This window comes from Physcomitrium patens, chromosome 25 (genome assembly GCF_059467195.1).
Source record: "Physcomitrium patens ecotype Gransden chromosome 25, ASM5946719v1, whole genome shotgun sequence".
Taxonomy (NCBI): domain Eukaryota; kingdom Viridiplantae; phylum Streptophyta; class Bryopsida; order Funariales; family Funariaceae; genus Physcomitrium; species Physcomitrium patens.
In genome coordinates, this window is record NC_143434.1 from 1,848,807 (window position 1) to 1,861,425 (window position 12,619).

General features: G+C 34.6%; 1 protein-coding gene across 16 annotated transcripts in view; it reads left to right on the forward strand.

Annotated features, from left to right (window-relative positions):
* The window catches only part of LOC112278417 (uncharacterized), a 29,935-nt gene that overhangs the window by 3,077 nt on the left and 14,239 nt on the right, over window positions 1–12,619 (forward strand). For 12 of the 16 annotated variants that reach the window (XR_012216909.2, XR_016501097.1, XR_016501096.1 and 9 more), the window contains 26 exons: window positions 115–398; window positions 630–869; window positions 1,002–1,284; window positions 1,519–1,770; window positions 1,887–2,071; window positions 2,199–2,293; window positions 2,445–2,629; window positions 3,263–3,508; window positions 3,739–4,092; window positions 4,389–4,652; window positions 4,939–5,328; window positions 5,551–5,778; window positions 6,056–6,148; window positions 6,351–6,512; window positions 6,945–7,076; window positions 7,251–7,777; window positions 7,941–8,127; window positions 8,299–8,586; window positions 8,701–8,844; window positions 9,036–9,227; window positions 9,358–9,783; window positions 9,956–10,402; window positions 10,598–11,197; window positions 11,464–11,628; window positions 11,922–12,158; window positions 12,426–12,593. Coding sequence is in view for 11 of the 16 variants with exons in the window: in XM_073531938.2 (XP_073388039.2) it covers window positions 115–398; window positions 630–869; window positions 1,002–1,284; window positions 1,519–1,770; window positions 1,887–2,071; window positions 2,199–2,293; window positions 2,445–2,629; window positions 3,263–3,508; window positions 3,739–4,092; window positions 4,389–4,652; window positions 4,939–5,328; window positions 5,551–5,778; window positions 6,056–6,148; window positions 6,351–6,512; window positions 6,945–7,076; window positions 7,251–7,777; window positions 7,941–8,127; window positions 8,299–8,586; window positions 8,701–8,844; window positions 9,036–9,227; window positions 9,358–9,783; window positions 9,956–10,402; window positions 10,598–11,197; window positions 11,464–11,628; window positions 11,922–12,158; window positions 12,426–12,593 (6,774 nt within the window). In the remaining 5 variants the exon portion in view is untranslated. Of the gene's footprint in view, window positions 1–114; window positions 399–629; window positions 870–1,001; window positions 1,285–1,518; window positions 1,771–1,886; window positions 2,072–2,094; window positions 2,294–2,444; window positions 2,630–3,262; window positions 3,509–3,738; window positions 4,093–4,388; window positions 4,653–4,938; window positions 5,329–5,550; window positions 5,779–6,055; window positions 6,149–6,350; window positions 6,513–6,944; window positions 7,077–7,250; window positions 7,778–7,940; window positions 8,128–8,298; window positions 8,587–8,700; window positions 8,845–9,035; window positions 9,228–9,357; window positions 9,784–9,955; window positions 10,403–10,597; window positions 11,198–11,463; window positions 11,629–11,921; window positions 12,159–12,425; window positions 12,594–12,619 lie in introns of those variants that run through there. The other 4 variants (XM_090247805.1, XM_090247806.1, XM_024511883.3 and 1 more) reach the window with 4 other exon arrangements.

Here is a 12,619-nt window from a genome sequence, read left to right on the forward strand (position 1 = left end):
AAAGGTCTCAGAAAAGGAATCTGCAATAGTCGAGTTCTATTTCGAATTTGTGAAATCCTTTTGTTGCGTCAAGAAAATCTTTGAAGAACAATCATGACCTTTCCATGTCTGCAGAGGTTTGGGATGTACGTAAAAAACATGCCCATTGACGACATTCTACCTCTTGATGAAGACGTAATTAAGAAGATAAAGAAAAACGTTTACAATACAAAAGCTTTGAGAGAGCGAAATGAGGACGTATCTCAACTTCTATCTGAGGTTACTCAAAATTATGTCTGTATAATGAATGAACTTGTATTTATTGAGAGTCTTCACCGGCAAGAAACTCCTGCCCAAGAATATCTAATAGAGTTCGCTGAACCACTTCCTCTAGATATACCAAAGCCACGAGTTCCGCGGTATCGAAAATCCTTTCCAATAAAGTAACGATTAAGTTGATTGAGACCCAAGTTGTAAATATAATAGGTGACTTAATGAACATATCCAATCCTTTTTTGTCCAAAGAAACTAATAGCTCATGGACTCCTGCAAAATTTACTGTCAAGCGCTTTCGATTTGAAACCAGGAGGATATATAATGAACCAGTGTTGGATTAATCTTTCTGGAATTTTGACGTATTTTGTGTACAGAAATGGCACTATATCAATTCCTGGTTACGAAATCGAAGAAAAAGAGAATGAGTTTTACGTAACTTCCTGTCTTACACGACCTGAGGTGATCCTAGCTACAGTCAAAGTAAGAGACGAATGCAGTAAGATTCTAAACCTCACAATTTTACAAACCCAATACTCCAAGAGTTTAAGAATTGAAGAATTTGAACAGATGCAAGCTTCAACGATTGATGCTGGCGCCACCTACTTGAAAGAAAGGTGAGAGTGTCAAGTTTTCTTCTTCACTAAAATGACAGGTATATAGAGGTCTAAGAATATATATTTATATATATATATATATAGATGAACCTTAAAAGTATATATGTTTAAATCCAAACTTTGTGAAAGCAGTTGGATAAGTACTCTCAAGAATGTATTCAGAGTTACATTCAAAAAAATTGATAAAGGTTGGTTCAATATGAAAGAAACAAGCATGGACGCTTATAACGCTAGCAAGATGAAGAGGTATTTGACCATGGTTCAACTTATGATGGAGGATTCACTTCGATACTTGGTGGAAGATGCTCTACAGAAATATACTTGTTTTGTTGAGCAACACATAGGTTCTGCACATATCGATATTAAGTCAATAAATGAAGTGATTTGTGAATGGCCAAAGTTGACTTATTCGCATGTAAGTAAAGGATTCACAACTCAGAGACAATTTTGTGGATTAACATTTTGGAAGTCATCTACTAAGTCATAAGTCTTGAAATCTCTTTTCTCTTCTTTTTATTTTTTATTTTTTATAAAAATAATAATAAACTAAATATATAATGTTAATTAAATTTATTGTTTATTTTTTTGTTGACATACATACATACATACATGTGTGTAATTTTCTTTTCTTTTCTTTTTTCTTTTGCAGATGATTCAAAAACCACCTTTATTTTCATTAGAGATTGTGATGCTTGAGAACACTCTATTTGATTACAACACCCACATTCCAAGCATTGAGCAAGTGATAACAAACTGTATTGAGCATTGCATCAATTCATTAAAATCAATTCCACAAGTCCATTTCTTTGTGATGAGCAAATTGAAATGGACCCAAACTTTGCATATTGCAACTATTAAGTTAAAAGAATCTTTAGTTCAAGCTTTGATAACCAGAGTGCAGGTTATTGCTCATAAAACTTGTCTTCTAAATATATATATATATATACACATAGTTTTTCGAAACTACTTATTCAATTAATTTTAATTGTTACTAATCCCTTTTCATTGTCATTATAGAAAGCTGCTAGAAAAGCAATGAATACTGCAATATTGTATTTGGACTTGTATGGTGTGTATGAAGCACAATTGCAATTTAGTATTAAAGAGTATAAGACTACATTAGAGAGCAAGAAATCGGGATTAAAAGACTTGCTACTCGAAATTCAAATTCATAAACAAGATTTAGACCAGTTGGATAAATGGTTTGATATAAACATACAATAAATTTCTATTTTTATATTTATTCCAATCTATTTTTAATACAAATTTTTTGAATTGTGATACTTCAAGCTAATTTTAAAAAAATCAAAACTAACTTTATTTTTGTAGTGTTCCAAATGAAATTCAATTTGGTTGTTTCAATATTGACACCAAGAAAGTACGCACATTTCTCATGACAAAAAAACAACAACTCATAGACTTAGGTTTATTATTTTTTTCATTTATTATTTTTATATATATATATATCAACTTATATTTTCAAATACACTATGTTCATTCAAATTTTTGTTTTTCATACTTGTAGCAATAAATCTTGATAGATATATTTTTTCTTATTTCTTTTTTCTTTTGCAGTGCTTACAATGATTGCAAAACTTCCTCAAGATTCAGGAGCCAAAATCTCATCCAAATTTGAAAATCTTGAAAAATTGCTCAAGACTAAAACCAATAATCCTGAAGAAGTTGATGCTCTTAAGCAAGCCATGATAACCATGCCCATAAAGATTAACGAACTATGTGCTGAAATTGAAGCTAATGAGGTTCATTGATCTGCATATTAATAGTTTTAGTTAAATACTGAATTTTAATTTTTGAAAGATTCTACTGAATATTTTCAAAACACCAAATGGTTACTTAAATTGATATTTCGATGGATCTATTCACAAATAATCAAGTATCACTTCTATGCACCAAAATATACTTTATGCAAATGATTTTCAATCCATTAAATAATCTTTGAACTGATTTTTCTAACCAACAAGCACATTTTTATATCTTTTTTTTTAAATATGTATGCTTATATATATATATATATATATATATATATATATTGAACTTCTTAAATTGAAAAATTAATTTCATGAATTTGAAAATATACAAAAAAATAATAAAAAACCTGTTTCAAAATTAGAAAATAAATATTTTAAATTTGTTACACAATATATATTTTAAATTAGAAAATAAATATAATTCTAGTTAATCACACAAAGATATACATTTGCAAAAATAATGAACATATAAACCTCCGGTTGCTTGCATTTCAGTACAATATTCTCTCTTATATGATAGTGTAACTAAGTAAGTAACTTCTTTGATTATATATATATATATATATATATATATATAAAATCAAAAACTTTAATCTGGTGTATTGTTGAATGTATTACATGTAGGTCTATTACAATGCTCTTGATGAATTACAAATGCCACTATCAGAGAATGATTTCTTGCAAAAATGTGAACTTTTGACTTGGCCCAAGAGAATTGAAAAACAAATGGAAAAGACTACAAAGATATTGAGAATTGACAATGAGCGATATCAAAGAGAAATGGAAATAGAACAAGCATCTTTCATAAGCACAATGGACGCTCTAGAAGTCGCGGTTGCAAACTTTGCAATATTCACCGATTTGAACCAAGTTCACCACCATTTCTTTTTCACCTTTTTGTATAGATTTTTTTTTTGATTAACTATTAAAAAATTAAACTATCTTATGTACACAACTTCTTCTTCTTTTTTTTTCTTTTTTTTTTTCCTTTTTTTTTTCTAAAGAAGAGGTACACATGATTATATTAATTAATTAGTATAGTAGACATTACAAAAATAATGAGTTGATTATAATTGTATTGGATTAATTTTTTTGTTTAGACAAAAACGATTGCTCATGATGCCCACGCCCTCAATGATCGTATTATTAAAGCCATAGAGCAATCTCGACTCTTCAATTCGCGAGAATTTTTATTTGGAGTTGTATTGACGGACTATGGTCAATTGAAAAAAATAGTGGATGAATTTGCACCTTTTTTTTATTTGTGGGATACGGCACAATGTTGGGATACATCCTACCAATTATGGATGAATGATCCATTTGATTCTCTTAATGCTACATTAGTGGATAATAATGTCAATGGTTGGTGGAAAGGTTTATTGAAAACATTTCGTGAATTTCAAAAACGGGAGTTAGTTTCCCAAGCTATATCTAGTGAATTCATTCGATCCCAGGTAATTTATTTCTATGTGTGTATATATATATACACACACATAAATAAGCTTATTAGTTTCTTTTTTGTATTTTATTTTATCTTTTGTTTTTACTTGATTTATACTGCTTATTTTGGCATTGTTTTGGATTTATATTTGCAAAATTAAAAGATTGTCAAAAATTTCCAAAAAACTATTAAACATAATTTCTCACTTCATTGATAAAACTATACAAAAAACTACAAAATAGAGTGAATTTTATCAACTTGATAAGAGATGATTTATGATTAAATATATTTAGATGGTGCATTCTCTAGGTTGCTGAATTTAAACCATATTTGCCATTAATTCATGCATTGCGCCAAGAAGGTATGCATGACCGGCATTGGAAGCAAATTTCAAGTGCAATAAATTTAGATGTTGAACCTTCTCGTGAATTCACTTTGTTATCTGCAATAAACATGGGTTTACTTGATCATCTCCATGAAATCCAAGAGGTATCAGAATTGGCTTGTAAAGAATACAGTATAGAAATGGCATTACAAAAAATGCAAGAAGATTGGAATTCACTTGAATTACAGGTTTTTATTATAATTTATTATATGTTATATTTCACTTTGAAAATATCATGTTTGTGTACATATTTATGTAAATAAATAAATTAATATTTTAAGTTCCACAACATGTCAATTTTCAAATAATTTAAATTTGGAGGTAGTTCAAATCTAGTGCAATGATATAAAAAATTAAAAAATGCCAATAAACTCTTCAATCAAGAAGGAATTATAAATTTTAATTGGACATTGTATATGTTTTATTAGTAACATTTCTAAATACAATGTTTGTACTTGTGCAATGTTGTTGTAGATTATTCCTTACAAATCAACAAAGACTTATATCATGAAGATTGAAGATTCTACTCTTCAACAATTAGATGATCATATTGTGTTGACACAGTCAATGAGTTTCTCCCCATTCAAAAAACCATTTGAAGGCATCATTGATAAATGGGAGGCTTTGTTGGTTTTGGTATCAGAAATTATAGAGGAATGGTTTAAAGTGCAAAGACAATGGATGTATTTGGAACCCATTTTTAATAGTGAAGACATTAAAACACAATTGCCCATTGAAAGCAAGCGATTTGATCAAGTTGACCTCATTTACCGAAGAGCTATGGCAACCACATTTACAACTCCAACCATCCTTACTATGTGCTCAAGCAAAACACTATTGGAAAATTTCAAAGAATCTAACAGAGTAACTATTTACTATATCTTTTTTAGTTCTTCATATTACATGTACAGTCTATTGGATTTTATAAGTTAGTTTGATGTACATATATATACATATATTCTCACACCAATTATACACACATTTTTTTATTATAAATTGTATGTATTTTGAAATAAAACTTTAAATTTATCCATTAATTCTTGATTTGTCCATCAATTCATAACTACAAACTTCACTTGTATGAAGCTCTTGGAGATGATACAAAAAGGGCTCTCAGATTATTTGGAAACTAAGCGTTTGGCATTTAGTAGATTTTTCTTTCTTTCAAATGATGAGTTACTTCAAATTTTGTCACAAGCTAAAAACCCATTAGCAGTGCAACCTCATCTACGGAAATGTTTTGAAGCCATTGATAAACTAGACTTTATGGAGGATTTAACTATCACAGCCATGAATTCTGGAGAAGGAGAAAAGGTGGGTATTATTATTATTATTACACAAGTCTCGATTGTTTATAGATAAAATTTCAATCTCTCAGAAAACCATTAGAAAAATACAAATGGAATTGAATGCAACTCCATCCTATTGTGATTCAGTTCCAAGAATGTGTTACCTTTCTGACAACATTGGTTCATAACATGATCAAATTTCCTACACACATTTGTGTCTACAATTTTTAATACATATAATGTTAATAATTTATCACTTCATTTCAGTGTATAATTTATGACTTATTGTTTCTATTGCGTAGATTTTATTTCCAACAACAATGCAACCACTTGGAAATGTTGAAACTTGGCTCAGTGAGGTTGAGATTAAAATGAGACAAAGCATTCACTGGCAGGTAGTAAAACATTCAAAATATACACACATTTATACATACATACACACACACACACACACACACACACATATATATATATATATATATATATATATACATGTTTTTTTTATGACTATATAGAACAACATCAATCTTTCACTTCATTTATTGTTTTTTTTTTATTTATAGTGTATTGTTATGGTATTTGTTTGTGTGTGCATAGTGTAAGCATGCCTTGGTTGCATACAAGAGTGTGGCAAGGACAACATGGGTCCAAGAATGGCCAGGGCAAATAGTTTTGGCAGGAAGCTCAATTTTTTGGACTGAAGGTGTCGAAAAAGGCATCAACACCAACACCATGCAAGAATTTTTTGACAAAGTCCAGGTCAGCATTCAAAATATACACACATTTATACATATTCAATGTTCATCAAATGTTGGTCTACTTCAACCAAAACCCAATTCTGAGAAGTATCTGAGAAGAGGGAAAGAAAGAAAGAAAATTTCAAATACATATTCACATCACAAAAATGATTATGAACATCTTCCATGCACAGTATTTTTTCTTCTAAAATTATCTAATTATTAGACGAAAATAAAAACGTTTAAAAAAAAGAATAAGTTCTGATGCATTACAGTATTTCCTTATCAACATTTTATAGTTTCATAATTTTCATAACAAATATTACAACAAGATTCACTTGGACTTTCAGCAGAATTCACAGTTTTCAACACAATCAGAAACAATGCCACATGTATGATGTGTGTATGATTTGTGATTCGTGAATGGTTTTTAACGACACAATTCTGAGTGTAGGTTGGACAACTACTGGGATTAACCGACCTTGTTCGAAAGCCGCTCAAGAAACTCGCCCGCCTCACTCTTGTCGCTCTCATTGTTATCGATGTCCACGCTCGCGACGTCGTGCAACAACTCATCAATGAAAAGGTACCCACTACAGAGCAAACCATCATAACCTGGTTAAAAGAAATCCTCACCAACCCCCCCCCCCGGAGTTCTACATCTCATTCTCTCGAAACCTCCGATGCTGGGCTGTGTCGGTAGAGTCGGTGACAGTGTCGGTGAAGTTCCTGACGATTGGATGTGCATCGGAGTCGGCAGACGGCGGCGGTGACGGAGTTCGAGTGGGTGAGCCAGCTGCGCTACTACTGGGAGAACGACGGCGTGTGGGTGAAGATGGTGCAAGCTAGTTTGGCTTACGGGTACGAGTACCTGGGCAACACGCCGCGCCTGGTGATCACGCCGCTCACCGATCGATGCTATATGACGCTCATGGGCGCGCTGCATCTCAATCTGGGTGGTGCGCCCGCGGGACCGGCTGGCACGGGCAAGACCGAGACCACCAAGGACTTGGCGAAAGCCATGGCCAAGCAGTGCGTAGTCTTTAACTGCTCCGACGGTCTCGACTACCTCGCTATGGGCAAGTTCTTCAAGGGCCTCGCTAGCAGCGGCGCCTGGGCCTGCTTCGACGAGTTCAATCGTATCGACTTGGAGGTTCTGTCTGTCATCGCCCAGCAAATCCTTACCATCCAGCTCGCCATCCAGCAAAAGATGGAGCGCTTCATCTTCGAAGACACCGAGATCTCCCTGGATCCTTCCTGCTCCGTTTACATCACCATGAACCCCGGGTTCGATCGATCACCTGCCTTTCCCGTTTACTCACCGACAGTTGGGTTGTTGTTCTTCTTCGCTGCTGGGATAGAATTAGAGTTGTGAATGATTCTTCTCATTGCAAAAAACTGACGGACAATCTTGCAAACAAACTGATAAAAACCATCTCTCGTTTGCCAGGTATGCTGGACGTTCTGAGCTTCCCGACAACCTGAAAGCTTTGTTCAGGCCATGCGCGATGATGGTGCCTGATTATGCACTGATCGGAGAGATAAGCCTGTTTTCGTTTGGTTTCCGCAATGCGAAACCACTGGCGGCGAAAATGGTGACGACTTTTAAATTGTGTTCGGAGCAACTGTCATCGCAGGTAACCAGATAGTGGTCCCGGTAGGTGAGAGTAGCTGGCGATATCATGAACCAACATCTCATCGCGTTACTGTGCTTCTATATCCTATCTTTCGTTTCCTATGAGATTGAGTTCACTTTTTTTCATCATGCTTATATACTAACTGTGTGAGTGAGTATGTGGAATTTTCAGGACCATTACGATTATGGCATGAGAGCCGTGAAGAGTGTGATCACCGCCGCCGGGAATTTGAAGCGAGCGTACCCAGATGAGAGCGAGGAAGTGCTGCTACTTCGAGGGCTTCGGGACGTGAACGTGCCTAAGTTCTTAACTCAGGATTTGCCATTGTTCTCAGGGATCATCACTGATCTGTTTCCAGGAGTAGTGCCTCCGGCGATCGTTTACAGCGATCTGTTAGATGCCCTTTCAAGATACTGTCTCAAAGCCTACCTCCAACCAGTGGCTGCTTTCACAGACAAGGTCCTATCCCAAGTCATCTTCCTTCAACAGATTGCTAGAAACTCTGCAACTTGAACCTTGTGTGGTACAGATGAGATAGATGAGATCTGACTGTATCCTCAGTGAGATGTGCAGATCATTCAACTTTATGAAACCACTCTGGTGAGGCATGGTCTCATGCTCGTCGGTCCCACGGGAGGTGGCAAAACTTGCAATTATCGAGCTCTCGCCGGAGCCATGTCCCTGCTCTCCAACGAAGGCTCTGAAAAATACGACCGGGTAGGTGTCCGTCGACGATGAGGAATCTCAGCTCATAAACTAAAATTGTGCTTTGTCGGAGTTGATGCGAAACTGCTCAAATTGTAGCATCCTTTGAATGATGTTGTCATTCCATAGATAGAGTTGTATTGAACAGTGGGTTTGGTGATAAAGCTTTTTCGTCTTACTTTAGCTTCTTCTTCTCCTTGCAGGTTCGGATTGCTTGTTTGAATCCGAAATCTATATCGATGGGGCAGTTGTATGGAGACTTTGATGAGAACACGCATGAATGGACGGACGGCGTTCTGGCTTGTTACATGAGGGAGTTGGTTGAGGACACGTCTCCAGCGAAAAAATGGCTCATGTTTGATGGACCTGTGGACGCCATCTGGATTGAAAATATGGTGAAAACAGAGGATTGAATTGTTCACCATTGAAGTGTTTCTGAAAAAGTTTCATGTGATGTGGATTTATTTATTAAGTTATTTATTTCATTTATGTGCTAAAGCTTGATTTTGTCTTCTTCTACTGTAGAATACTGTGTTGGATGACAATAAGAAGCTTTGTTTGGTGAGTGGGGAAATCATACAAATGTCCAACACCATGACCATGATGTTTGAGGTTGAGGATTTGGCAGTTGCATCCCCAGCCACGGTGAGCAGATGTGGCATGATCTACTTGGAGCCTCATGCTCGGGGCTTTGAACCTCTACTAAACTCTTACATTCAAAGGCTTAGCAAAGACTTACGACAAGTCGGTGAAGACACAATCCGGGATTTGTTTTGGAAGGTTTGCAATCCATGTATCCAACACGTGACGAAGAAGCTCAAACAAACAGTTTCTACAACACAAGACAACATGGTTCTCGGAACCTTCAACATAATGGATGCATTGATGGCTGGTTTTGCTAAGAATGAAGGAACAGAACTCAGCACAGAGGACAAAATGCGAGCCAAACAAGTAATATCATAATGTCATAAAATTTAATATATATATATATATATATATATATCAATTAACAAACTAATCAATCAAGGTTTAATTATTAACAACGAAAATTAAAAATAAAAGAAAATCATATCATATATTTGATAAGTCTAGTGTTCATATTACCTTCTTTTGTATTGTGTAGGTCATTGAACCTTTTTTTATCTTTTCTATAATATGGTGTGTGGGCGCTACTTGTGACAACAATGGTCGAGTCAAATTCGATGCATTCATGCAAGAATTAATTTCAAAGGTTGATTTGAAGTCCCCTCTTCCTTTGGAATGGAATCTATTTGGTGCACGTTTTGATCCCATGAGTTATCAATGGCAAAAATGGTTTGAGACGATTCCGCCTTATAAATGTGACCCAAACCAACCATTTTCACAACTGATTGTGCCCACGGTTGACTCCATTGGATACAAATATGTTGTGCACCACTTAATTATGATCAACAAGCACATTTTGTGTGTAGGTGAAACAGGAACGAGTAAGACTTTGGTAATAAGTGATAAATTGCTAAATAATCTTGACCAACAGTTCATACCCATGTTCATTAATTTCTCAGCACAAACTAGTGCAAATCAAACACAAGTAAGAATGACACAGTCCATTTCTTTTAATGTGTTTTAATTATTAAAAATAAATAAATAAAATAAGTATACAAAACTGCATTCAACCCGAATTGTGATGCCAGAGTCCATTTTTTTTATTTTTGATTTCCCTTAAGGGCTAAAGTATCTTAATTTTGAAAAAATCAAATCAAATCAAATCAAATAAAAATTGCAGGATTTGATAGATTCTAAAACAGAGAAGCGCCGGAAAGGCATCTTTGGCCCTCCTTCACTAAAAAAGTATGTGATCTTTGTGGACGATGTGAACATGCCACAAAGAGAGAAATATTTCGCACAACCACCCATTGAAATCTTGCGGCAATGGATGGACCATGAAGGGTGGTACGACCGCATCCCACCGTGCGCCTTCCGCACATTGGTTGACATCCAATTTGTGGGGTGCATGGGGCCTCCTGGCGGAGGTCGCAACCCTGTCACCATGCGCTTCCTCCGCCACTTCAACTTCTTGTCCTTCACGGAAATGGCCGACCATAGCCTCTTCCTCATCTTTTCCACCATTTTGAATGCCACATTAAATACCCTCTTCAACATGGACATCCAAAGTTGCGGTGAAGACATTGTAAGAGGAAGCATTGAAATTTACAACACCATCCGGAAGGAGCTTCTTCCCACCCCGGCAAAGTCTCATTACACGTTCAATCTCCGCGATCTTAGCAAAGTCATTCAAGGAATTCTTCAAGCAGACCCCCAACAATGCAAAGCAAAAGAAACTATCATTTCCCTTTGGGTGCATGAAGCCATGAGGGTCTTTTCCGTATGTTTCTGACCCATTTTGACATACATATAAGTGTGGCTTTGTTGAATTAATGTGCTTCAAAATCTATTGTTGTGTTAATCTTTCTTTTTGTAAAGAATACATTATGATAGAATATGCACATTTAATTTAAAATATTGTTCACAAGGTTTGTAGTGGCATGATTGCCACATTCAATGACTCATTTTATACTTTCAAAATGTAAATTTTTTATAAGATTTGAGAGATCATTTATTATATAGCTTGGTTTTAATTATATGGATCAGGATCGGCTAGTAAACAGTGATGACAGAGCATGGTTTGAGAACAACATATCAAAACAATTAGATGCACGATTTGGTCTGCCATGGGAGTTCTTGTTCGAATCATCTAAACCACTTGTGTTTTGTGATTTCTATCATCCCGGATCAGAACCCCCAATTTATGAAAAGGTTTTCTCTCATCTGTAAACATGCTTTTGAAAAAATAAAGACAATTATTTAATGAAAAAATAAAACACAACAAACCTTATGATTGCATGAATGTATTTTTTTCAAACATACACACCAAATAAATTTCCTTTTTGAAAAAATCACAATAAAAACTATACATAAATAGAATGATTTTGTAAATGAAAAAAAGAGAAGATAATAAAACTATTTTTGACTTTACGTAATATTTGTAATCACATTGATAATAAGTGTTTTTCAAAGGTGACATAACAATTTGTGTTGATTACAACTAGGTGGATGACATTCATGCCCTTCAAAAAATTGCGGAGAATTATCTAGAAGAGTATAATAGCACAAGTAGTGCACCCATGAAATTGGTTTTGTTTTTGGATGCCGTTGAACACTTGGCGCGCATTTGTCGTGTTATACGCTTGCCACTTGGCAATGCCCTTTTGTTGGGAGTTGGAGGAAGTGGAAGACAAAGTTTGACCCGACTGGCAGCATTTGTGGAAGAGTATGAAATTTTTCAGGTGTTCTCTTCAACCTTGTCACTGTTGATGATGAAGTTGATCAATGTTTTCACAAATTGCTTTTCAAAAATTTGGCAATGTTAGAAATGACCTTTGATGCCAAAGTTTAACAATACATGAATTTTTATTTTTATTTTTTTACAGTGCAGTTTTATTCCAAAAAAACAACAACATATGTATACTTATATGCACTGTGTATACATGTGTGTTCATATATATATATATATATATATATTGCTAAAGACTGATTTTTAAATCTGTACACAGATTGAAATTGCCAAAGGGTATGGCAAAAATGAATGGAAAGAAGACTTAAAAAAGATATTATTAAAAGCAGGTCTTGATAATAAGCCAACAGTTTTTTTATTTTCAGATACTCAAATCTTATACGAGTATTTTCTAGAAGACATCAACAATATTTTAAACTCAGGAGATGTACTTGAAACATGTCTTCCCATTGT